The following is a 23,789-nucleotide window of genomic DNA, read 5'->3' as shown; positions in this document are numbered from 1 at the left end:
TATGTTTACAAGATCAGAACTTGTTCTAAATGTGTTTTGTAATAAGTCTAAAGTTTTATACATAAAAATCCCTTCATGATTTAGATAGGAATTACAAACTTCGAAATTTGAAAAATAGTTTTAAGTCAGTTAAAAATGGGTTTAAACTAGTATGTTTTTATCTATTCTATTTATTTTATCTTATTTATTTTCCAATATCTTCAATATCAGTATTTGGAGCAGAGTTATTCTTTCCATGGTGCTTATGTTCATGAGGATCAACATGTTCTGGAGCTGTCTTCTTAATAATGTGGAACTGGGAACGGAAAATATTAAGTCTAGCCTCTTCACCAAGTTTAGACACAATATCATCAACAGCAGCTCTTGTCTGCGATCTAATGCCTGTATCACCCCATGGACATCTGCATTTGGCTGGTTGGAATTCATTTTCAACGCAAAACTGCTTGATATCGAGTTCTGGAGTATAAGCAAGTGGTCTGATCATAGTCATGTTGTATTTTTCTTCTCCTGCAGTGATGTCGAGTTTTACAGCCATTGATGAGAAACGACCATGGTGAGTCATATTCATGATAAGTGTAGCAACAATGTCATCAAGATGATGACCTAATGTAAGCTTGTTGCAGCTGAAAACACGAGCAAGTTCCATTAATTTTGCACGACGGAAACGTGAGCAGTGAATGCATGTTTCTTTGTGATCGTTTTCGAGGTAAACTTCGCGAATGTTATCTTCAACTAAGTGATATTCGACTTGGCGAGATTCACAAAAATCTTGTAAGTATTGTGCGTCAATTCCGTATGGAAGGTTTTTGAATTTGATGTGTGCTGCGACTACTTTGAATGCAAAGTTCTTCTCACGCATTAACTCAGAAAGGAAATGCGTAAGTGTGAGTGAATCTTTACCACCAGACAAGCCAATAAGAATTCTATCACCTGGCTCAACAAGGTGGAACTCTTCACAAGCTGTCCTAATCTGATTTCGAAGTTTAGTATTGATGGCCGGTTCCGATGTCATAAAAAAGTTATTTCAAAATTGAGAGATAATACTGCCAATATGAGTTAATTCGGATTCATTTCTGATAAATTAATAATAAAACTTGATGTAGATCATTAATATTTAAAAATTGAATTTCTGTGACTTTCGCTTTCAAAGTTACCTTGAGCACTTTTAAGGTTATTATTCCAAAACTAAAATTAATCCTTAGAATTGTTTGGTTAAGCTGTTATAGATTTTTATATTAGAATTTTAATTAATGACATCTTAATTTCCAATAAATTTCGAAATCGTCTTTACATTTTTGCAATATTGGGATATTTATTTCATCGGTAAGAGTACATTTTCAACTATGATGCAAGTTTCAAATTTTGATTATTCAAAACGTATTCATTTATGACAGATGATAATATTGAAACTTTCCTTGAAAAATATCAACACAAATTTAAAGATCCAAGCAGTATGTACTATCAGGAATTCAATATAGATGCGTTCACTTCATATAAGCCAGACTATATACCTTTATTTCTTCAAACCAATAAAAATCCTGCGAAACTTCAAAAAATAGAAGTACAACAACCTCCAACATCTATGCCTAATAAAGATTATCCTGTAAGAGGAAGACGAAAGCTATTAAATGAACGAGAAGAAATAATATCAGTAGATATTCCGACAATTGAAATTAAAAATCCAATGGATCTGATAAATTCACCTATTAAACAACAAGAAAACGATTATATTACACCATCGACACCAGTCAAATCATCAAAATTTCAAATCGCTCCACCTCCTATGCCTCCTCCTCCAATGAAAGGACAACATAACATAAAAAGAAAGTCATCGCTATCTGATAATAGTAATCATGAAGATTTTAATGCATCTCCACCTCAATTTATTATTTCAGAACCATCAAAGCCACTTCCAAATCAAATCTCACCATCACAATTACAAATTAAGATTACTGAGCCCCAAAATACTCCAGAAAAAGTTATTCAACCATCAGCACCTCCAATTCGCATCACAGAACCATCAGCTCCTCCGCCAAGGATCATAGAACCTAAAAATAATACTAATTTTGTTGAATCTCCGAAGTCTAAAAACGATTCTGATCAAAATTCAACACCAACGAAACCATGGTCACCAGAAAGAGATACTATTACACCTTTAAACAACACAGGTTCCAAAAATGCAAATATCTCGGTAGAAATCAAAGATCTCGAAGATGATGAAGCTGATTTTGCTTCGAACATCGATGAAAACAATAAAAAATATATTGTCGATTCTACAAATATTCATTCTCCAGTTCCAAAAGGGTCTACAGCATATTTTACAATATCATTAACAGAAGAATCCAAAAAAGGACCAAAATACTCATACATTGACGAAACCACAGATCAATTCATCATGAATGCCATCATTGAGACATCAATTTCTGGTATTTCGATAAAATATTATTTGAATAATGATAGTTCACAACAAACTATTGCAAAAACCGAATCGAACTTCTCTAGACTTTCGTTTTATACAGTATCCGAGAACAAAGAAATTACAGCTATTGAATTTAAATCGATTATTAAACAAAACTCTCCATATAGGCTATTCAATGCTTTTGTACCAGTCCATGATTTAGACTATGACTCAAATCATGGATCAACATTGACAAAACCCGATTCTCGTGCAAAACAGTTTATTCCACAACCTCCTACCATGAAAGATGGTATTCCTTACTTAAATTTCGGTAAACGTGTTAAGACACAATCAGTTAAGAACTTTATTATGATGGAAAAAGATAGTCCACACAGCCAAGTTTTATTTTTTGGTAAAATTCATAAGACTTCATTTGCAGGGGAAATAAGATACCCGATCAGTCCTCTGGCTGCATTTTCATTATGCTTACCACACTTATAGTACATTTTTTTTTGTTTTCTAAATATTTTAAAGGTAACTAAACTCCTTTCGCCGATCCGATTTGCCCCATATTTAAAATATAGCTTGCATATGTAGAAGAAAAGCTAATTTTGAAGTACGCCCCAAATCCACCAACAGGATTTCGAGCTACTAAAAAGGTACTTTTAAATGTGATTTTTTTTATAAAAAATTAAATTTATTTTAAGATCAGACTAAAAACTAATTTTATGGAAAATCTATATCGACAAATTTATTACTTATTGGGTATATAGATTTTTTGATTATGGCGATTATGTCTGATATGCTTCCAATAAGCCAAAACACATTTCATACTGATTTCTATAAAAGGTATCTTTACAAATGACAAAGCAGCAATTAAATGGGAACAATTAGTTTTCAATTTTCGCAACACTGACGATTATATTCCTCCAGATTCGGTTTATTATTGCCCATTTTCAGAACCTAGCAAAGAAACAGGTAAATTTGAACCAATTGATGACTTAAAAACATATGATAGCTACACAGATTTGTATGTTCGTTTCGTTTGGAACAAGAGATCATTAGGAACAACAGATTCTGCTACTTTCGGATTTAACTTCTTTGTTGGAGGAACTGGAGTAATCAACTTAGTACCTTACAATACTAGAAGATATTACACTTATCGTGGCACAGATGTTGCCATCAAAATTGAAGTCCAAGGTCTTAAAGCAGGAACACAATATAAGTTATACAAGGGACTTAAAAATAATTGGAGTCCCATTAAAGGATTTCAAGCAAACGGATATAGAGAAATCCTTGACACAACTATATCAGCTTCTCAATTATTATCTAGATTTCAATATAGAGTATGTGAAGGAGAGAGCAAAGATGACAATCCTCAAATATGCTCATCAAATCAATATGCAACATCTGATACATATGTTTATGGCATGCAGTTTACAATAAACCAGATACCAGCCAAGAATACATTTGCCGTTCGAGATACAATAGACATAACTTATTCAATTGAAGGCTGCGGCCAAATATCAATTGTTCAAGATATTACAGGCAAAGGTCAAAGTGAAGTCCAAATTAATAATCTTGCTGAAGAAGGCGCAGTAGCAAACAATCAAAAGTATTCAGTACCTATCACAGAAGATATGAAGATGGGTTCTAAAACTCTTACATATTATGCCAAAGATACTCATGGAGTAAGCTCAACTCCAGAAACATTTGATTTCTTTGTTCTCAATCCCACAACATTTGGTGAAATTAAGTTAACAAGAACTAATGCTACAGCTGGAACAAGTATAACACTCACTGGAAAGTTCACAGATATAGATCAGGGAAAGAACATTCAGTTCAAATTGAAATTTAAAGATGGCACAGAATTTTCAACAGAAAATGATGTAGTATCAGATCCATCACAGAATCCACAAACTTTTTCAATTACTTTCGAAGTTCCACAGCTAGAACTTAAACAATATGAGCTCGAGGTTTACTGCATTGAAAAAACAAAGAACTCAAAAACCACTCGCCAAGAAAAAGTGCCATTTACAATCACAAAAGCACCATCTATTACATTGACTCCTCCACAAGATCAACAAAATATTTTCGGACAAGGCGACATTGTGACATTTACAGTAACAGTTGATGATGACACAAATGGAAAGGTAGTTTATAATGATGGTTTAGGAGAAAAAACAATTAATTATCCATTCGATGATGGCACAAAAACTAAGGCTATTCCTGTTACAATCACTAGTGAATATAAATATAATACTCAATATCAATTTACTGCAAAAGTTATTGATGAATTCGATTATGAAGCAGCAGTAAACAAACCATTCCCATTCCAAATCAGAAGCAAACCAAAAATAGATAAAGTTGAAAATACTCAAAAGTTATCTCCAGGTGCAGACGTTGATTTCACAATCACATTTACTGACAAAGACAATGGAAAGTGGTTAAATTTCTATGTGAAAGATCTGACTGATGGTTCAATAAGAAATATAGGAACGAAAAAATCTAATGGTGGAACGCAAATATTTGGATCTGAACTAACTAATGGATATAGGAAAACAGGAGTTCATAATTTGGAAGTTTATGCAACATCAGATAATAGCCATAACGACGATAAAAATGTCAAATCCGATAATTTCCAAACTTCAGTAAAAATTGTAGTTCAGCCAGAAGTTGAGATATCTTGGAAAGGTGAAATATTTGCCCTTGACGAACAAATAGAGATTACAGTGAAAGTTACCGATGATGGCTCAGGAATCAGAATTTGAGATGCCAGATATATTAAAGAATTATCTATTCCCTGATAACAAATATGAAATCACATATAATATTTCAATCCCTGAAAAATATAAATGGAATAAAACATACACAATGATGGCAATTGCCACAGATAATGAAGATGAATCATCAAATGAGAGAGATTCTAGATCAAAGAAGACATTTTCAATTCTCAATCCACCGAAAATTGCTGAAGCAACGATGAACGACACATTTATAACACCAGATACAGAAGGTGTAGTAACAATCACAGGTATTTTAGAGGATATTGATGATGGAAAGCCTATATATATCTATTGCAATGACGGTGATATTTCGGAAAATTACACATGGGCTTCAAGAGCTGCATATACATCATTTAATTCAAATGGAAGTAAAAGACAAGACTTTCGATTCGAATACAGGATTCAGACAAAGGCAGGAATGAATGTTCCAATCCGAATCTGGGCTGATAAAGATGAAACAAGTGTCAATTCAAAGAATGACAAATCTAGGGAACAATTTATTATTCTTGTCAATATTTCTGATCCTCCAAAAGCCACAACATATCAATATCCAGAAGAACACTATTACAACTCAATTGATACATTCAAATTATCAGCCACAATTTCTGATGAATCCAAAGGAACATTCAAATTCTTCTTAGATGGAAATGATATGAAGATCGATGAACCATATGAAGTCGATAAATCTGTACCACCATCTTCAACTGGGGATTATAATTATCATTTGGATAAAACAATTGCTATTCCAGAAAATTGCAAATATGAGGGCTTAAAGAAACACACAATTGAATTCTATCCAATAGATGAATTCAATTTAACAAGTACTTCAAAAGGCAAATTTGATTTCTATGTTATCAATCCACCAACATTAAAGGATGTTCATCTTTCAAAGACAAGAGTTACAAAAGATGATGATTTAACTGTTACAGGAAAAATCAAAGATATTGATAGTGAAAAGCCATTATATATTTACTCTCAAATTGGCGATGATGTATCAACAAGGAAGTTCATAACTAAAATGTCAAATCCAAAGAGTGATATTGATTTTGATTTTAAGGTTGATGCTATTAAAAGAAAACAATCAGGAGAATATGATCTGAAAGTTTGGGTTTCAGCATCCGACGATCAAACTAAGCTCAATAGATATTCTAATTCCGAAACATATAGTGAACCAATTGCCAATAACATATCTATTACTGTTGATTATCCAAATCAAGAAATATTCGCAACTGCTGAAACTATCACTGTCAGAGTTCAAGTTACAGATACTGATTTGGACGGAGATATTTATTATAAACTTGATGGACAACAAGCATTTGAAAAGGATCATTTCATTACAGAACAAACATTCACCAAAGAATTCAATACAGAGCAGAATCCAATAGGCTTTGGAAAACATAAGATTGTAATATATGTTGAAGGAAGATTGGGTGTTTCCACTGCTGAATATCCATTTGAATTCAATGTAAAGAATAAACCAAATCTCATTACAGCGACACCTAAAGTCGATATGGTTGATCCAGGAAAAGACTTTGATGTTGACATTACATTTGATGACAAAGACAATACAAAACCATTGTATCTCTTTGCCAAAATCGGAAATGGAAATGCAGTTAATTATCCATTATCTTCAAACTCAAACGGATCAAATGGCCAAAAGTCTAAAGTGTCTATCAGAGCAGATGGAGCCAAAGGAAATCAGAGCATAACTGTATGGCTTGCCGATTCAATCCAAATCGCTGATCATGCTAAAAGTAATTCTAGATCTGATGACAGAACTTTCTATATGATGATTACACTTGCTCCAACAGTAAGTCTCGTTAAAACAGGTGAAATAAAAGGTTCGAAAGACCAAGAAATAACAATTCAAGTAAAGATTGTTGACGATACAGAAGGAGAATGCATTTTATATGTAAACAATGAACCTGTTGATCAAACACATTATAAAACAGAAAGTGGACAGAAAGTTGTTGATTTCAAACTTAGGTTGGACCAGCAGAAATATAAATATCCAAATAAATACACAATTACTGCTGGAGCAATTGATGAATTTGGAGTCGCAAAGAATTCATCCAATTTTGCTACACTAGTAATAAGTAATCGTCTTAAATATGTCGATTTTAAGATGGGACCTGCAATACAAAATGATAGGAAGATCCCATTTACAATCAAATTCACTGATTATGACGAAGGAAAGAAATTGAAATTATTCTTCCAAATTGATTCTTCTCCTTATACTTATAATCAAATTATTACTTCGAACGGTACAGAAAATCAAGTTCATGAAGGCATTTTTGATGTACCAACCAGTGCATTTTTATATCCAGGCAATAATCCGATTTATTACACATTAGATGAGAAAAGTGCTTATAATAACGCACAAGAATATACATTATATGTAACATTTAGGCCATCAATAACATTAAATGATTTAACACAAAAAGAAGTCAAAACAAAAGAAAATTTAGTTTTGAATGGTAAAGTTAGTGGTGATAAGAAAGTTAATATCACAGCAATTGTTACAAATAACGGAGATCAGAGAAAATTTGCCATTGCTACTAATTACAAAGTTGAAAAACTGGCCAACAATTTCAATTTCCCGTTCGAAATTCCTCAGGAATTAACTTATATGAGTACCCCTTATACTATCATGTTACATGTTGTGGATAATAATCAATTTACAAGTGATTCATTTCCTAAGGAATTTACTGTGAAGAATCCTCCAACACTAGCTATCACAAACATCGAAAAGGCAAACGGAATGCTTTCGGGTGAAAAAATCATAGTCACAGGAACTGTCACAGATATTGATCCAGAGAAGAATGTTTACATCATTATTAACGGCAGGATTATGAATCAAATATTACCAATCACGCAAAAAGATACACCAGCTGAATTCAATTACGAATACACTGTTGAAAGTGAAAATTATGGTACTGTCAATATCGAAATCTATGCATCTGACTTAAAATCATCTAAAAACTCGTTCTCAAATAAAGAGACAACTTCAGTTTATGTAACAATTAAACCAACATGTGTTGTCACATATCCTGATGTTAAATTCTTCAATTCCCAGAATCCAATTGGAGTTACATATAGGATCAAAGATGATACAACAGGATCAATCAAATATAAGATTGGCAATACAGAAATCGAGAATTCCAAGTCAACTTATACGTCAAATAACGTGGAAGTAAGCGATAGCACTACAATCAGTCTTCCAGGAAGTTATGTTTACGGAAATGACTATGATTTAAGCATTTACACAGTTGATGAATTCAGTAAGGAATCAGATGCCAAGAATAACTTCAAATTCAGCATTAGAAATAAACCAGAAATAGTTTCAGCAACGCTTAATAATGACAAGTTATTGATGTCTAACCAAGCTAAAATCACAGGTAAATTCAACGATCAAGACACTAACAAACCACTTCATTTCTTTGCACAAATCAATGACGGTACAAATATAATAAGATATGATACAAAGGAATCTAGAGGATCAAATAATCAAGACTTCTTAATGAACATTCCAGTTGATGATAGATTCCATTACGGAGAGAACACTATCAAATTGATAGTCAATGATAATGAAGATGCCAGTGTTCAAGTATCTGATTATTCCAAATCAATTTTCGCTGAAGAGTTGAAGTTATTAGTTACATTTACTCCAGAAATCAACCCACGTTTCACTGAAAAAGAGGTTTACATAGAAGGAGAAAAAATTACCGTTGAAGGAAATGTTAAATCAAGAAAGACAATTGATTTAGAATTCTTTATCGATTCGACTTCAATAGGCCATATATCAAGCATAGAATCGAATGAAGCAGAGAAAGATTTCTCAATCGACATCACCATCCCTGATGGCTTAGAATATGGAGAACATAGTTTAACAATCGTAGGAAAGGATACAGATGAATTAGGTTTCTCAGAGAATCCAAAGAAGCGATTTTACATCAAGCATGCTCCAACAATTTCAAAGATAACCGTTGATAAGGAAAATGTTATTCAAGGAACTAAATTCGTTATCAAAGGAACAGCATGCGATAAAGATGTCGGAAAAGAAATCGAAATCATTGTCAAATTTGCAGAACATGATGAAGAATCATTGAAGACGTTCGTATCTGATGCAAGCGATCAGGAATTCGAAATTGAAATAACTGTTCCAGGTAACGAAGATGTTGGTGAAAAGCAAATCCTTGCTTATGTTAAAGATAATGATGGAATGAAATCAGATGTTGAAACAGCAACGATCAATGTTATATATCCCGATAGAACACCAATTGAAACACCACAAGAAACTCCAGCTATAACTCCAAGTGAAACAGAAAAAGTAACACCAGGACTCGATAAAAATGAGGATCCTAACAAACAAAATGAAAAGAAGAGTTCGAAGGGTTCTAAAGGTAGATTAATTGCAGGTATAGTAATCGCAGTAATTGCTCTGATTGCTTTAACTATTGTCGCTGTTATTTTGTTCTTGAAGAAGAAACAAGCTGGACAAGATAAGTCTTCCTCAGATGATGATGAATTTGAACTCCAGGAAGAAACAATCTTCGCTCCAACAAATCCATCTCAAGAAATAACAACAATGGACAACCCACTCTTCACATCTTGCAATGAAAGCAACTCATTCTCTGTCACAGATGACGACAATAACGATGACTGCGGACAACAATACGTTTTCAGTAATGCCTAAAACCCCCTGCTCCAATTAATTTATAGGGTGTCCAAAGGTGTGTTTAGCACAAACCTGAATACTGCGAATAGAAATAAACAAGTTACATATATATAAAGTTTATTTAAATATAATCACCATTGGATTCAATCACGCGTTCGCAGCGATCGATCCAGGCTTGAAAGACACGCTTTAAATCATCATGAGAAAATTGCTCAAATTGCTCTCTTACAAAATTTTCAAGATCATCTGGACTCGCGAATTCGCGTCCTTCAGCTCTCTTTTTTAGCGTGCCGAATAAATAAAAGTCAGAGGGTGCAATATCAGGTGAATAAATTGGGTTTGGAACAACTTTGACATTGTTTTCCAACAAGTAATTCATTACCTTATGACTTTTGTGAACTCTTGAATTATCAAAATGAATTGCAAACTTTTGTTTTTGTTGTTTGGATTTCTCAAACTCATCAGAATTGATAATTTGAGTAAGAACATTGTCAATTAGATACTGAGCATTCATCGTATTAGGTTTTTGAAGAATATCAATTGCGATGATGCCATTCACGCCCCCAAAAAACCGACAACATCATCATTGGTGTGTCAATTTTTTTCTTCGGGAATGTTTGCGGATTTTCATCCTTTGGGATCCACATGATTTTGGCTTCTGTTGCATATTGAAACCAAGACTCGTCCCCTGTTACTAAAAAGCGAAACTTCTTGGATTGATACGCACCCAATATAGAGAGGAGCTCTTTCGAAGATTGGACTCTAGATTTTTTTTGAACTGAATTAAGGTTGTGCGGAACCCAACGTGTATACGCTAGTTTGTAGTTCAAATAATTGTGCAGATAATAACTGACTGTTGTACGTGGTATCTTTGTCATCTCCTCTATCCTTCTGAGTGATGCTCTTGGGTCTTCATCTAGCGCTTGAAGAATTGCTTTGATTTTTCTTTGATCCGGCGATTTTTTGTCAATTTTTATGATGGGCGCCTTCTTGTTCATGAAGTGATACATCCTAACATGATACGTTACAGTGGAATAGCTAGGAGCATCCATACCGAAGCATTTTACCAATGTCTCGTAGATTTTTTTACAGTCTTTGCATTTTTTTGCAAGAGCGAGGATGTTTTCTTTATGATTCATTAAAAAAATGAAAAAAATCCCGCCAAAATTTCCCGCGAAACCGCCTCTTGTCTCAAAATTTATTTTATATCCCGGCATGGCGCCAAAATACAACATACTCATCATATACATATATTCATATTTTTTATTATATATTTATAATCAGCATATATCTCCTTTAATAGTCTCATATAGAGCGCTGTGCTAAACGCACCTTTGGACACCCTATATTTTTGTAAAATTGCGGGATTAAAAAAATTAGTTTTTATTCTTAAATTTTAATTTGACATTTTTATTATGATCTACTTAATTAATTACAAATAAAACCTTTAACTATGAAAGTTGTTATGGAAGGTTTTAAGTAATTACAAGATATTTTCAAATGCAAGCATTTGACCAATGAATTCATTTGAAATGTTCCACCATTATAGTATTTATCTGAGTTTGTTTTACCATCTTCCCCATAATGATACACATTTATTTGAAGTCCATTAGTTCCGGGCCTATAAGTTATAGATAGAGGAATAAAAGTAATGCCTGGTTTAAATAATAAATATTCATCAATCGTAATCTTCATTAGATCAGAAGTTTCAAAAATTGTGGAAATCAGTTTCCTTGGATATGGTTCTTTTATATTATTATTAAAATTCAGACAATCTTTCAACATATTCCATAACATCATAATCTTTGGATCTTCTTTTATCCATTCAAGTTCAAATATCCCCAAAATTTCCTTGACAACGCCTAGTGATCCATATTGAAGATGAGCATAGTTTAGGAGACAAGAAGCATCTTTTTTGGATTTGATACAATTTGTAATCGTTCTGATAATTTGATCTTCGTTAAAAACCTTTAGATTTTCATTTCCTAATATCCGTGATGCTTCTTCAACTGAAATTCTTTGGAAAAATTCGAGATAATCTTCTGAATCAGCTGTCATGAATATTATTTCTTCAATTGTGTTGTCCGGGAATACATGCTTTATATGTTCGTATTTATCAAGTAGAAATTTCCTGTAATTTTGGCTATTTTTTATTTGATTTGAAATCAAATCATTGAAATAATCGCATTGCATCTCTTTAAGTGCTATAATTATGTTAGCAAGTTCGTTAAAATCAAAAGTACCTTGAATTTTTCCATGCAAAAGTAAATCTTTTATACAATTAATATTTTTTCATATTTAACGCTAAAATCGATGTCATATTTTGTAATTGTACGGTCTGATGTATACAATTCTTGAAAATTTTTACATAGTAAATACAAAAAACATTGTTCAACGTTAATTGGGTCATTTCCATTAATCTGAACTTCGATTTTACGATCACTTGAAAATGTTGATAACTGAGATATTATAGGATTAGAAATTTCAATTTCGAAAGTCATTCAAAAGGATTTAATCGAAAAAATATGATTTTGTCAGTTTTTATCATTCATATGGCAAAATATTCCTTGCCTAGGTATTTATCAGTTCCTCATGATACCATATTTATAAAATCACATAATTTTAGATTTTAGAACGGAATTTATGCTTTATTCATAAAATTATGCGTATTTCGATTACATCGATCTGAATGAAATGACAAACATTATCCATATTGTATTGAAAATTAATCCTGTACCTTATAAATCAAGACATTTCCATTTTTGCCAAAAATATTCTCGCCTTCTCAAATTTCAATAGGCGCAACTTGTGATGAATTTTTATTGTAAAAAATGCATTTTAAACGAAATTTAAAAGTAGTCATTTCCGATAGAAAATTTTATTGTCAAAAAATAATTTTACATTGCCATGAGTGCCAGGTCAGCAAAGACAGCCAATTCAGCAGCCGGCCAATCTCTTGGCCTCTTTGATTCTACTCCTGAACCAATTGATGTCCAATTTCATCTTCGTGAATGCCCCTTTATTTCTTTCAAGAAAAGATTAGACCTTTCCTCTGCAACTATTTATGATCTTATGTATACAGTTTCAAAGCATCATGGTGGGACAGTATCACCAGAAGAAGTTCATGTTTTTATCAAAGAAAATGAAGATAATTATAAACCAATCGAGGATTTTACAATCAAATTATCAACATTTCAACCAAAACCAGGAACTGACGAAGATGCTGATCCAGATGTAAATATTTTAGAATTTTATTACGATTTTACACCAATATCAGGTAGTCTATTGAAAATACCCAAACTAGATAACAAGAACTAACATGGTTCCAACATATCTTTTATCTTTGTTGTGAAAATTTTTTGTAGCACTTTTATTTTATATCACTGCTTGTATAAACATACATATTATGACTTATTACTTCAAGTTTTTCTTTCTTATTTATAAATTTTAATATTTAAAAGAATATTTTCTTTGATTCAATTATATTATCAAGTTATTTCATCTTTGCTTGGCCAATCTATAAAAATATCTAGAATTACCGCATAACATTACAAACAATTTTATTATAAAACAAAAAAATATAAAATTTAATATATTTCATTTGTTCATTAAATCTAGTATAGCAAGTCTAAATGATTGACATGAATACTGAAAGCTGTTTGGAAAAACTTGATGAGTACAGAAATTTTCTATTATTTTCAGTAAATAGCAACCATATGTAAACTGGTACATGTATAAAATCGATTCAAGTACATCAATAACAATATCTGCTGATATAAATGTATAAATTTGTAATCCTTTCTGTTCTCGCTCAGAATTTACAATTGACCCGATTACATTCAAGATATGATTCATATGAAAGCCAATATCAATAGGATTAGTCTCCAATAATATCTCTGTTAAGGAATTATTAATAATATTGAGTTGTGTTTGCACGGATTCAGAAAATTCTTTCGGATGCTCATACATGAGACAATTCTTAGTGCAATCGTACTGGAAGAATCGAGGATACGATATATCAAACGCAATTCGATAAACTGAAAAGTAAATTGTTGGAAAATAGTCCATATCAAGTCCAGTAATGGATAAGAGTTGCTGAGTTACACTAAAAATACTTGACAGCATTGACGTTTCAGATTCAAAATTAAATTTATAAAATTTTGCGATATAAGTACAGAGTCTTTCAGAATCGTCACATCTTGGATACCAGTATGTTACATCATCGCTATTCTGGCGTAGGAATTGTATTACCTTTGTAATTTCAGAAGAATTTGATTGTGGAACAACAAAGATTTTAGTGGACAATATGAGAGTCTGTAGAGATCTGATGCAATTACGAGTACTTGCTGTTGCATCTGCAACAATTGTTTCAATAGGAACATCAAGGAGAGTTTTACATGGCATGACATCAATCTTTGTACCACCATTGAGGTACATATTGCATGTATTGATAATATCTGTTAGAGTTTTGATGCGTTTTTCGATAGCTGTTGTAGTTTCATTGTTAAATTGTTTTTCAAGTACTATTAGCTGTTCAAACATGAATTTTCTATCCGGTGGAAGAGAAATACTAATACAATCTGATTCTCTAACCTTTGAAGCTAATAATTTTTGGCAGGGAATTAATAAATTTCGACAATGATCCTTCATTTCCGCAAATAGCTTCCTGAGTGTAGACTGACTTAATCCCAAGAAGTTAGAAGTGAAAAATCTTCTGATTTCGGGAACAAGTGTATTGATATCAGAAGAAGGAAGCATTACAAAATTCTTAGATTTTCACAGAAAATGATTTTCTGACATGCATAAAGGATATCTAACCTTTTAGCATTAAATATTTAATTAGAAATGAATCATTTCTTTTGATGAATCTTCCAATTTTATAATACACAGTTTGCATCCTAGAATTCTTTAATTCATACAATTTATGCGTAGAGTAGTAAGTTTTATATACTCTTACCGCATGGATAGTATGATTTCATATCCAATATTTGAATGAACTAGAAAGTAAGAAGAATTATTTTGAAAGCATCCAAACATACTTGTGGCAAACAAAGAAGTGGCAGAAAAAGCATTTTTTAACTTTAATTTTTTATAATATTATACTTCTGAATAGAAAAAGAGATAGATTAAAAAACTACCACAAGCTTAACACAATCATTAACGATGCTAATGAAAGCGCTAGCGTCACAGGTGTTACTATGAATCCAATTAACATAAATTGACTGAAACCAAGCTTGATCTTGTTTGCACGCAATAATGATATCCACATGATACCTGCAATAGATCCTAGAGGTGTAATTAATGCAGATAAGTTGGCTCCAATAATTGATCCGTAAATTGGTCCAAGAAGCTTATTTGTTCTCATTGATTGAATGACAGGAACTAAAGCAACAGATAATGGAATGTTATTCAATATGTTTCCGAAAATTGCTGCTATTATACCATATAAAGTAACAGATATTGGCATTGAGACGTTTGAGATCTTTCCAATAGCTTTTCCAAGTACATCAAAGAGTCCTGTATCTGTAAGAATACTGACCAATACGAATAATGAAAGAAGGAATGGAATAATTGAATATGGTAATTCTGATAAAATCTCTCTGAGTTTTGTAGGATGAGGTTCTCTCCAATGAATGATATCAATAACAATGTTATATATAAGTAATATCAAGGCCATTGCTCCTGCTATCTGCCATAATTCGAAATTGAAACCAGGAATCTCACTGCAAGCCATTAGAATAATTGTGGCGCCTAAGAAGAAAAGCCCTACCCACATATCTCTTTTATTATTGACTAATGACATTGGCTCAGCAAGTTCACCTTTAATAACAATTTCTTTAGTGATTTGCTTCTTAAATATGAAATATACTAATAATCCAGGAGTAAGTCCTGCAACAATACTTGGAATTACTGCATACTTGCAATAATAGCCAAATGAATGACCAAAACCAGTAGCAACAACAACGTTTGTAGGATTCGATATAATAAGCATGATACCCCAGCTATTTGCTGACATGAATTGACCAAATAAATATGGAATCGGATTGACCTGGGCTGCACGAGCAAAGAAAGCAACGAAAGGCGTAAATGTAAGGATAGCAACATCATTGGATGACAATACTGTAATAACTGCAACTGTGAAATAGATGATGAAGAATAGCATAGTTCCGCTCTTTCCTGCTTTCTTGATAGCCCAAGTGGCGCACATCTTGAAAAAACCAGTGGTGTCAAGGAACATACTGATATAAACAGTGGCAAAAACTAGAATGATGATTCCAACCGGGTTCAAGGAAGAGAATTCCCAAAGATAATGAATGGATGCTCTTATTGGAATAAATCTCCAAATTATACATATGATAGCTGCAATGAAACATGGTATCCAGTAAGTGTCCAAAGTAAAACCTACTTTCTTAATTTTTATGTAAATATCTGGCTTTATAACTGCGCAAAGCAACATCAACACCATCGATATGATGAATATTATAAGCGGAATCTGATATCTTTGCATAGGATTTCAGATGATTTTCCAAGATTTGCTGTAAAGTATTGAAAAATTCAATCTTATAATATTCAATTTTGAGATATTTTGAATTTAAAGTTCACAAATGGTTTTTTAGAAAATTATTAAATTATAATAAACAACCTATAATATAACAGTTACATGATATATTAATTTGAATGACAAAAATTGAATGTTAACGATTTTTATTAGAAACCGACCAACGTTTAATAATTGATATTAATATTAATAATATATGCAATCTTTAAAAACGAGAAGTTTTTAGAAAATTGACATTTCGGAGAGTACAATTGAATCTTTCTATTTAGTAATATTCAATGAGGAATTATTTCAACTATTTTGACAAAACCACTAGAAATCATTCAATTGAATGATGAAGAAAAGACGATTATTTTGTTAACAATTCAAAAACAAAAATGAAAATTTTTTAATGTTACATTATTATTAGCATTATCTTGATTTTGATTTTTCATTGATATTGAGAATACTCTCAAAATATAATTAATTTGATTATGATGTACTTCTTCTATATTATATATATCTTCAATAAAATATGCCTATAATAATAAACTATTCAAATGTTCTTACTTTTCAAATTTATTTTCAATTTTTGGTTTAAGGGTGCACACGAGAGGATCATGTAAACTTCAGAATTTAGAACCTTATTTTTAGGCATTATCTTGGCTACCTATTTAGGCTCGAAAAGCAAAAAATATCAAAAAATACAACTTGACTCCATTATGACCCTTTCATGGAGGTAGTTTTTATCCGCTAGTATTTTCCCTTTGAATCTCTTTACAATTCGAAATCAAATTCAAACCTCAGTAGAAGAAAGGAAGAATCGACTTACTACGGTTGTAATACGAATAAATACATATATTTAATTATTTTTATTTACATAATAATTGTTTGAAGCTCATATTCCATCAAAATTTTAAATAAAAACATTAAAATGTTGAAAATGTTCATATATTTTAATAGGATTTTGGCACTTTATTGAGGAATTACTACATACATAGTCGAACTGAACTTGATATTTTGAAATTTAAATTATTTATCAAAATTAAAATTTAACTTGAAATTTATAATTATTTAGTCATATTTTGCATAATTCTAAGTAGATTTTGTAAAAAATCAAGAAAGAAAAATTTTAACGTGCTTTATTTTTTCTTTTTTATAATAATACATATTATTATATAATTAACATATTCATAATGTTTCACCCTTTCAAAAATATAATCCTCCTCCTCTCAAATAAACGTACATACGGGTGGCCTCTTTTTTCAAAAAATTAAAATTTGAAATTTTGGGCTCAAATATTAGAGATTTTTTCAACCTTCAACGATATATGTTGTCTATATCAGACCTCCTTTCTTTTTGATACTTAACATTGTTCCTAAATCTTAGCCGTTAAGGCTGTTCTGAAAATATTTTTTTTTCGAAAAAATTCGAAAAAAATTTTTAAAATTCAAAAATCCCTTAATTCCTGAGGATTTTGGAAAAAAGTTTTTACATGAACATGTGTATATTATATGAAGTATATTGATAAGGTAAAAATCAAATTTTATTGCATATTCATCGAGAAAATAAACTAACGAATCCCTCAAAATTGAGAGGGTAATCCTCCTCCTCTCAAATAAACGTACATACGGGTGCACCCTTAATTTTATAAACAACATGACTCTGAAAAAATCACAAAATTCTCATAAATGCATATTCTCGATTTCTAATATAAGGATATTTTTCAAATTTCGCATCACACAATTTAATAAAAAACGCCAAAACAATGGATAATTCAGTTTTAACCCCAAAAACATGATTACAATATATATTGTCTCACTATGTTGCAAGTTTAGATGATGAACTTCTCATTTTTCATTTTGTTCAATTACTTCATTCTCGAAATTTTCTTATTAAAATCCATTCCTCTTTCATAAAATAAACTGCAAAATTGTGTATCATCAAATAGTATGCAACCAACATCAGATGTCAAGGATTCTTAGATAAGAATTGTCAAATACATAAATTTCTAAATATCACGATAGTTATAATTGTAATCCCGAATAGATTTCGTTAAAGTTGTATTCCTCTAGTTACGGTAAATAAGAACCTGCATAATGTTGTTCAACCAATTTGTATTCACTAACAAATACACTTCATTATGCAGAATATCTTATATAAACTATCTAAGATGATCAATTTGATTATTTTTATTCATGATCGTTCAAATAATTTTTTTGATTAAATTTTATTGACTTTTTCCCACATTAATTTGTTTGAAAAACTACTTTTTCACTATCGCATAATTTTTAAATTTATCTAATATAAGGGTTTCGTTTTGCGAAAAAAACGTACAATACGCAATTTTGCTAAAAAACATTTAGCTAGCAATTTCGACCTTTGACTCCACTCAAGACGTCACTTTTTTAATTTTGCGGTATCATATTTTTGGGAAATCTTTATGAATATTATATAAAAAGTCTCTTTAATATCTATATTTCATATTTTTATCAATTTTTAAAGTTTTGGCGAAAAGTATTCAATTATTTTTGCTATTTGGTCGGGTAAATGTCAGATTTGCGACATTTTCTGATATGATATTCAGATTCTACGTTGATAATAATGCTTATAGAACCCTCTTGCTATTGTGTCAAAATTGCGAAACCGATAGCAAAAATATCTCGCAATATCAAAATTGAGATATTGAGTGAATTATGCATTATAGAGATTAAAAATCTGATTTGTGAAAACATCTCATCAGTTTCTAGCTAATTCAAAAATCTTTACTATCTTATTCGATTAAAATGAAAAGGGAATAGTTTCATTATGCTTTAAATGACAGCCTTATAATATAATCATAGTTTTCGCTCAATATGCAGCATTTTTTTTTCGAAATCTATGGTCAATGTCCTAAATACTGATTGCTTTGCATTCATATCTCTTACATTTTCTATACCCACATCACTATTCATTGCTATTCCTATCTTTTTCATTTTTGTTTGTTTCTCATAATTTCTCAAAAAACACGATAACTTGATATTTGTAAATATCATACTTTATAACATAAATAAGAACTTGACCTATTAAGAAAAGCAGTAATGAAAAGAAAATCTGAAATTCATAAAAATTACAAGTTTCTGATGACAATTAGCTTAATTAAACCAGGTACAAGATTATATAATTGTATTTTCTATCCAATTATCCATATAATATCTTATCCAGAAAAAATAACTTGATCAATACCAAATGATTTTTTAACTAGTAAATAAAGTATTTTCTTTACACACACATTGTATATCATAGTTTTTTTTTTTTGGTTTCGCAAAACATCCAAAAACAAATATGCTATAAAAGTGACAATTTTAGCAAAACGAAACCCTTATCTAATATTACGATAATTAATGAACGATTCTTGGTTATATAATTAGCAGGAAGAAATCGAATGCATTAAACAAAGTACAACCTGATGGATTTGATTATGCTTCTTAGTTGCAGAATTGCTAAAACAACACCTATATTCATTCAATTTGGATATATAATTTTATTTCTTCGATAAGACCTATTATTGGTGATATGTAATGAAAAAATGCATTATATAGTACATATTTGTTCAAACAATCTATATTTATTTTGTTTCAGTTTTGTTGGATTTGATCAATTTTTCAACACGAGACTGATGCTTCTTAAGTACTGCCATAACGTGAGCATCATTCCAGTACTTAACTTTAATTGATTCGATTCCTTCCATGATTTGCAGCAGTTCTTTCTGAGATCTTTTTGTAAAATTATCAGAAGGAACGTATGAAAGAAGTGCATCGCGGAGATTAGATCTGAGAGCCTGAGCTCTTCTCCAGTGCTTAAATGTCTCTGAATTTTCAAATTTGGCGTAATCTTCGATCGTCATTCCGTCTCCTTTGCCAAATTCCTTGATCATCATGTTGAAATGGTCTGTAGCAAACTTTCTTTCAACGAAATCACTATAAGGATCGATTGAAAGAAGCATTTCTAGTTCTCCTAGAATCATTTTGAGAACTTTTGTAGTAATCTTGTTTGTTTTTTCATGTATATTAATGTCTGTACTTTGTTTCTTAATTTCTGGAACATGAACGACAACTTTGAATTGATGACAGTATTTTGCAAGTTTTTCTGATGGAGAAGCGACAACTTTATATTGGGTTGTCCCTGATAGGATCTCATTGTATCGGGAATCACTTTCATGAAGCCAAAGAATGGATGCATCGTCAAATAAAAGAGGAGATATTAATGAAAAAGCAGCAAAGCAAGCTTTGGATGCTATATCAGCAGTAGGGCATATAATTAGGATGGGGTCTCCGATAATCAATGCTTTCCACATGCGCATGGCTTCTTCGACTAAGAAATATCGTTTTGGATTATATTGTGTATAAGAAAACTGCGAATAGTCGAAATTAATTGCCAAAGAGCTTGTTGGGAACGTAAGTACAGCTGATTCAACTGCTCCTCTTGGCCAGCTAGAAATAATCGAAGTAACGTATGTAAAAGCATTATTTGGTTCTGGAATCGATGATAGCATAAATTGTTCTTTGATTTGCTTCAAGAACGTTGTTAATAATGAAGCGAATGGCCGGCGAGTGGCCATAATTATCGCATAAACTTGATGATTATATAAAAATATCAAAGAATGAAAGTATGTTGTTTTTCCATTAAAAGAGTATATCATTGGAAGCTTTTCTTTTGAGAATGAACGCTCTTCGAAAGGCCAGCAAGATGTAGCAAAGTATAAAGCCTCAACACCCATATTGGTATTTTCGGGGAATATCTTCATGACGCCAGGAACATTGGCATAATCAAATCCAACAAGGGTGGCGTAATCGTAAATGGATGACATTACAAATTTTACATATCGTTATTTTTTATTCAAATTTTTCAGGGCTAATTAAACTTGAAATCATGAAATTGAATTGAAAATGATCTGACCTAAACGATGAAGGTTGAGTTGGAAAATCAAGAGGCAAATGTTTGGTCAATAATTGATTCGATTCTTGATCAGAAAGGTTTTTTTGATGGAAAAATTTTCATTTTTGAGAAAAAAAGCATTGTTTTAGTAAGAAAAAAAATTAGGAATTTATCAATAGAGTTCAATTACGATTGTTTAATCAAAAAAGGAGGGAAAGTAAAAAAGAATTTAGAATGTAGACTTGATCATCTCGAACAAAGCTGGGTCAACTGGGCGGTATTTGCCAACTGTGTCCTCGATTGGGATGACTTCAAGCTTGGAGTTCTGAAGACTGATGAAGTGGTTCTTGTTTCCAGCATTAAGAGCTTCAACAGCTGCAGCACCCATACGAGTACCGAGAAGGCGATCGAAGCCACTTGGAGAGCCACCACGCTGGATGTAACCAAGAATTGTCTGACGGATGATAAGATCGTTCTCCTTATCCTTATCTTCGATGTAGTTAGCAAGGGCCTTCATGCCTGGCTTCCAGCCTGATGAAACGATTGTAATGCATTGTGTCTTGCCTGTATCGAGAGACTTTTGAACCTTCTGATAAATTTCCTCGAGTGGGCGTCCGTTGTGTTCTGGGATAAGGCAGATTTCAGCACCTGTGACAAGAGCTGATCTGGCAGCGAGGTTGCCGGAGTGACGGCCCTCAACTTGAACAAGGAATGAACGATTTCTTGATGAGTCGCAGCTGCGAATATGATCGATGCAATCCATGATGTTGTTAACTGCTGTATCAACACCGAGGCAGATATCTGTGCCAACGACATCATCTTGGATTGATGCTGGAATGCCAATGATTGGAACACCCTTATCAGCGAGTACGCGAGAGTGAGCGAAGGAGCCGCCACCACCGACGACAATTAAACCTTCGATACTTCTCTTGTTAAGATTTGCGAGGCATCTTTGAATCTTGCTGTCTTCGAGATATTCGAAGGCGTGGGAGGTTCCGATAAATGATGAAGCCTTACCGATTTTGCCTGAAACATCTCTGCTTGTAAGTGCTGCAATATAATCTTCGTATAAGCCACGGAAGCCACCAGTAATGCCGAAAACATGCATGCCATACTTTCCACCCATACGGACGATGGATCTGATAGCTGCATTGGCTCCGCTAACATCACGGCCACTAGAGAGAACTGCAATCCTCTTCATTATGATTTATCGTTGATTGATAGAAGTGACGATCGTTATCAAAAATTGAATAATTAATTGGTCATATAACATAAATTTTTATATCGCTGTGAAAAGTGACAATGTAAAGTCCAAATTGAGATAAATTTATTCGTCTTTTTTGACCTTCCCAAGGATTTCTTGACCAAAGCTGGAAACATTTGAGGCATATATGTGATATACTATAAAAGATCTGATATATTTTGGCTTCTTCTTCTTGAAAGTTTGCTTTTTTTATGTCAAATTGTAAAATTTGTTTTGAATGCTCATTTTGATGGAGGAGAAGTGGTCTGATTAGAATAATAGTCATTTGCTAATGCTATAATTTGCTTTGGTATATATAACGAATATGCGAATAAAATAATCGAATTATCAAATGTTGTATATCTCTATTTTTAACCATTTATATTCTTAAATTCTCTTTCTTAATTATATATATGATGTTTATATGTTCAATGTAACGAACACAATTTCCGATTTTTGAAAATTTATTGTATATATATATAGATTCATAAAATTTGAATAGTAAATATGTTATGACATCTAAATCATAGTTTCTTTTCAAAATCTATACTTCAATTAGAAACAATGAAATTACAATTCTATGATTTTCGTATAATTTGCCAAGGTGGAGCAGGGAAATATAGCATATTATCTAATGATATACTCAAATACTCCTGAATATGTTTTCAGCAGTTTAGAAAATAATATTATCTTGAAAGAGATAACATTACTAATTAAGAGCGAGAATTCCATAATGAATTATAGTAAGTAAAGAGAATATACTCATAATTTTCACCATAACATAAAATTATTTGAGATTTTAGTGAGACCATGAAATGGTTGAGAAATACTTAATCGCAAAATTTTAGTGAGAATATATATGTTATCCATCAAAACTCAGTCAATTTGCCATATTATCATTATTTTTCTTCGTATCAGGTATTGTTTGGTGATTATATATCTAAAAACATTTCATTAATAATGTCTAATGGATCCATTGATTAATGTAATGTTATTTCTTGAATATTATCATTTATTTGATTAGATGTAATTAACATCTAATTCATGCACTGTTTACAGATTATCCAGTTTTGTTTATTCAACTCAAGTAGAATTATGAAAATGAAATTAATGTGCTTCGCATTTTCTTTTGTGAATCAAATTTGCAGATAATTCGTTTTAAAACATGTCCATATTGCTTTTATATGGTATTTGGAATGCATCTATGAATTATTTAATAAAAAAGCATT

General features: G+C 31.7%; 9 protein-coding genes and 1 pseudogene across 10 annotated transcripts, besides 4 other annotated features; 4 read left to right on the top strand and 6 right to left on the bottom strand.

Moving 5' to 3' along the window:
• Nucleotides 1-40: 40 nt before the first annotated feature.
• TVAGG3_0322640 (tRNA thio-modification) lies at nt 41-1,030 on the bottom strand (the record flags this gene model as incomplete). The annotated part of the gene is made up of 1 exon (XM_001581736.1): nt 185-1,012. The coding sequence occupies one exon, from the start codon at nt 1,010-1,012 to the stop codon at nt 185-187; it is 828 nt and encodes a 275-aa protein (XP_001581786.1).
• A 222-nt stretch (nt 1,031-1,252) lies between these two features.
• On the top strand, nt 1,253-3,119 carry TVAGG3_0322630 (phosphatidylinositol binding; the record flags this gene model as incomplete). The annotated part of the gene is made up of 1 exon (XM_001581735.1): nt 1,388-2,899. The coding sequence occupies one exon, from the start codon at nt 1,388-1,390 to the stop codon at nt 2,897-2,899; it is 1,512 nt and encodes a 503-aa protein (XP_001581785.1).
• Nucleotides 3,120-3,828: 709 nt separating this feature from the next.
• On the top strand, nt 3,829-5,169 carry TVAGG3_0322620 (uncharacterized protein; the record flags this gene model as incomplete). The annotated part of the gene is made up of 1 exon (XM_001581734.1): nt 3,829-5,169. The coding sequence occupies one exon, from the start codon at nt 3,829-3,831 to the stop codon at nt 5,167-5,169; it is 1,341 nt and encodes a 446-aa protein (XP_001581784.1).
• A 103-nt stretch (nt 5,170-5,272) lies between these two features.
• Nucleotides 5,273-9,880, top strand: TVAGG3_0322610 (glycoprotein 38 family; the record flags this gene model as incomplete). Its single annotated transcript, XM_001581733.1, has 1 exon — nt 5,273-9,880. One exon carries the CDS (start codon nt 5,273-5,275, stop codon nt 9,878-9,880), a length of 4,608 nt encoding a protein of 1,535 aa, XP_001581783.1.
• A 23-nt stretch (nt 9,881-9,903) lies between these two features.
• Nucleotides 9,904-9,931: a terminal%2Cinverted (terminal inverted repeat of Mariner transposon ID:TVAGG3_0322590).
• Nucleotides 9,904-11,208: a mobile genetic element.
• On the bottom strand, nt 9,984-11,112 carry TVAGG3_0322600 (annotated as a pseudogene). Its single transcript has one exon. A coding segment is annotated over exon 1 (1,129 nt).
• Nucleotides 11,181-11,208: a terminal%2Cinverted (terminal inverted repeat of Mariner transposon ID:TVAGG3_0322590).
• A 1,550-nt stretch (nt 11,209-12,758) lies between these two features.
• On the top strand, nt 12,759-13,263 carry TVAGG3_0322580 (uncharacterized protein; the record flags this gene model as incomplete). Its single annotated transcript, XM_001581732.1, has 1 exon — nt 12,770-13,180. The coding sequence occupies one exon, from the start codon at nt 12,770-12,772 to the stop codon at nt 13,178-13,180; it is 411 nt and encodes a 136-aa protein (XP_001581782.1).
• Nucleotides 13,264-13,400: 137 nt separating this feature from the next.
• On the bottom strand, nt 13,401-14,630 carry TVAGG3_0322570 (uncharacterized protein; the record flags this gene model as incomplete). Its single annotated transcript, XM_001581731.1, has 1 exon — nt 13,460-14,620. One exon carries the CDS (start codon nt 14,618-14,620, stop codon nt 13,460-13,462), a length of 1,161 nt encoding a protein of 386 aa, XP_001581781.1.
• A 366-nt stretch (nt 14,631-14,996) lies between these two features.
• Nucleotides 14,997-16,328, bottom strand: TVAGG3_0322560 (arsenical pump membrane protein family; the record flags this gene model as incomplete). The annotated part of the gene is made up of 1 exon (XM_001581730.1): nt 14,997-16,328. One exon carries the CDS (start codon nt 16,326-16,328, stop codon nt 14,997-14,999), a length of 1,332 nt encoding a protein of 443 aa, XP_001581780.1.
• Nucleotides 16,329-17,001: 673 nt separating this feature from the next.
• Nucleotides 17,002-18,042: a mobile genetic element.
• Nucleotides 18,043-20,007: 1,965 nt separating this feature from the next.
• Nucleotides 20,008-21,249, bottom strand: TVAGG3_0322540 (UDENN domain family; the record flags this gene model as incomplete). The annotated part of the gene is made up of 1 exon (XM_001581729.1): nt 20,008-21,249. The coding sequence occupies one exon, from the start codon at nt 21,247-21,249 to the stop codon at nt 20,008-20,010; it is 1,242 nt and encodes a 413-aa protein (XP_001581779.1).
• Nucleotides 21,250-21,470: 221 nt separating this feature from the next.
• Nucleotides 21,471-22,549, bottom strand: TVAGG3_0322530 (6-phosphofructokinase protein; the record flags this gene model as incomplete). The annotated part of the gene is made up of 1 exon (XM_001581728.2): nt 21,547-22,518. The coding sequence occupies one exon, from the start codon at nt 22,516-22,518 to the stop codon at nt 21,547-21,549; it is 972 nt and encodes a 323-aa protein (XP_001581778.1).
• Nucleotides 22,550-23,789: the final 1,240 nt, after the last annotated feature.

The sequence above is a fragment of the Trichomonas vaginalis genome, chromosome V (assembly GCF_026262505.1).
Source record: "Trichomonas vaginalis G3 chromosome V, whole genome shotgun sequence".
Classification (NCBI taxonomy): Eukaryota; Parabasalia; order Trichomonadida; family Trichomonadidae; genus Trichomonas; species Trichomonas vaginalis.
Note: the sequence above shows the minus strand (reverse complement) of the source record. Positions and strands in the feature narration are given on the sequence as shown.